The 2,250-nt window shown below is 56.9% G+C and overlaps 2 protein-coding genes across 2 annotated transcripts; one reads left to right on the top strand and one right to left on the bottom strand.

Annotated features, from left to right (window-relative positions):
* Nucleotides 1–823: 823 nt before the first annotated feature.
* Nucleotides 824–1,795, top strand: LOC105296309 (histone H1.3). The gene has a single exon (XM_011366336.2). The coding sequence runs from the start codon at nucleotides 897–899 to the stop codon at nucleotides 1,557–1,559; it is 663 nt and encodes a 220-aa protein (XP_011364638.1). The 5' UTR covers nucleotides 824–896; the 3' UTR covers nucleotides 1,560–1,795.
* LOC105296308 (histone H2A type 2-C-like) lies at nucleotides 1,737–2,207 on the bottom strand. Its single transcript, XM_011366335.2, has one exon. The coding sequence runs from the start codon at nucleotides 2,190–2,192 to the stop codon at nucleotides 1,803–1,805; it is 390 nt and encodes a 129-aa protein (XP_011364637.1). The 5' UTR covers nucleotides 2,193–2,207; the 3' UTR covers nucleotides 1,737–1,802.
* Nucleotides 2,208–2,250: the final 43 nt, after the last annotated feature.

Consider the following 2,250-nt stretch of genomic DNA (forward strand, 5'->3'; position numbering starts at 1 on the left):
GGGGCTCCTCAGATCATAGTTGGCAAATCCATGGGGAGCTGCTGTCCTACTGCTTCGTGACTCACTTTTTCTTCTTTGTAGACAGGCTGGATGATCGCCAATGCCCATTCTAGGTCTGAAAAACCAATCACACTACTTTTTAAAAGAAGGCAGATGACTAGTTAGAACTGGTATCTAGAAGAGAGCAGATCAGCTTCGCCCCGCCCTCGCTAAAATGTTTAAAGCTCCTCAACACCTGGATCACAGGACTCACTGGCCACCTAAAGACTTTTTTTAAAAAATCCATCTTTTAAAAAATAGTTGTGTATCCTGTAGGCGGAATCTTCCACGCCAGTGCCAATTCCCAGGGCTCAGTGCAGACGACTTGCTGGGGAGCTGTGCTATTGCTCTCGTGAAAGAAACTATTTTTCTCGTGTATGTGCGTACAAACGAGTTTATTAACATAAAGTTGCAAAGAAAAGACTGTGTAGAACTATGACCTGGAAGAAAGATTAGCCAAGGAAACAGAGAGAAATGGCATTTTTAAGCAAAATCTGAAAGTTGTCTCTGTTAGAGCGAAGTTTTAAAGGGAGTTGGGGGAATCGGGGAACTTTCAGGGTGCCGGCGTGGAGAGCAGGTAGAGCCAAGAAGGTAGGAATGAAGCCCGAAGACTCTTGGATCCATTTTCCCCAAATCCCCAATTATTTCGTGCCCAGATTTCTTATTTTTTTCTTCTTTTTTAAGGGGCAAGAAACACAGCTGCGCGGCGGGGCGGAGGCGCCTGGGTGCAGCGCGGCGCTCGCGGCCGGCAGCCAATCACCACGCAGCGACTCGTATATAAACCCCCGCCGCCCGCGCCGCGCCACGCCGCTCTGACAGCTTAAGTCTCTTTTTGTCTTTCTTGGCAAAACAGAAAAATGTCGGAGACCGCTCCAGTTGCTCCTGCGACTCCCGCCCCTGTGGAGAAGACACCTGTTAAGAAGAAGCCGAAGAAAACGGGGTTATCTGCGGGGAAGCGCAAGGCGTCCGGGCCGCCGGTGTCCGAGCTCATCACCAAGGCCGTGGCCGCCTCCAAGGAGCGCAGCGGCGTGTCGCTGGCCGCGCTCAAGAAGGCGTTGGCGGCCGCCGGCTACGACGTGGAGAAGAACAACAGCCGCATCAAGCTGGGCCTCAAGAGCCTGGTGAGCAAGGGCACCCTGGTGCAGACCAAGGGCACCGGCGCCTCGGGCTCGTTCAAGCTCAACAAGAAGGCGGCCCCCGGCGAGGCCAAGGCCAAGGCCAAGAAGGCGGGCGCGGCCAAGCCCAAGAAGGCTGCCGGCGCGGCCAAGAAGCCCAAGAAGGCGGCGGGCTCGGCCACCCCCAAGAAGGGCGCCAAGAAGACCCCGAAGAAGGCGAAGAAGCCTGCGGCGGCCGCCGTGGCCAAGAAGGTGGCCAAGAGTCCGAAGAAGGCGAAGGCCGCCAAGCCCAAGAAAGCGGCCAAGAGTCCGGCCAAGGCCAAAGCCCCTAAGCCCAAGGCGGCCAAGGCCAAATCGCCCAAACCGAAGCCTACGAAGGCAAAGAGGTCGGCGCCTAAGAAGTAAAGTTTCGGCGGCCGGTCCTGCTTTGACAATCGCAAAGGCTCTTTTCAGAGCCACCCACTAATTTCAGGAAAAAGAGCTTAACTGGCATTGTGTTAAAAGTTTACTCACTCTTAGTGCGGGGGTGTTTTGGGCACATGCACAGTTGGGTTTGCTGAATCCCCTACATGATCTTTGTCACAGTCCTTAAATTGGTGGCTCTGAAAAGAGCCTCGTGTCTTCTGGTGCAGGGGTAGGGGTCTAAACTTATTTGCCCTTGGCCTTGTGGCTCTCGGTCTTCTTGGGCAGCAGCACGGCCTGGATGTTGGGCAGCACGCCGCCCTGCGCGATCGTGACCTTGCCCAGCAGCTTGTTGAGCTCCTCGTCGTTGCGGATGGCCAGCTGCAGGTGGCGCGGGATGATGCGCGTCTTCTTGTTGTCGCGCGCCGCGTTGCCCGCCAGCTCCAGGATCTCGGCCGTCAGGTACTCCAGCACGGCCGCCAGGTACACGGGCGCGCCGGCGCCCACCCGCTCGGCGTAGCTGCCCTTGCGGAGCAGGCGGTGCACGCGGCCCACGGGGAACTGCAGCCCGGCCCGCGACGAGCGCGTCTTGGCCTTGGCGCGCGCCTTGCCGCCCTGCTTCCCACGACCCGACATTTTAGAAAAAGTGCAGTTCTCTTAGGCGAGCCAATCTGAGGAAAGGGTAATTACAGCC

The sequence above is a fragment of the Pteropus vampyrus genome, unplaced genomic scaffold (assembly GCF_000151845.1).
Source record: "Pteropus vampyrus isolate Shadow unplaced genomic scaffold, Pvam_2.0 Scaffold124, whole genome shotgun sequence".
Taxonomy (NCBI): domain Eukaryota; kingdom Metazoa; phylum Chordata; class Mammalia; order Chiroptera; family Pteropodidae; genus Pteropus; species Pteropus vampyrus.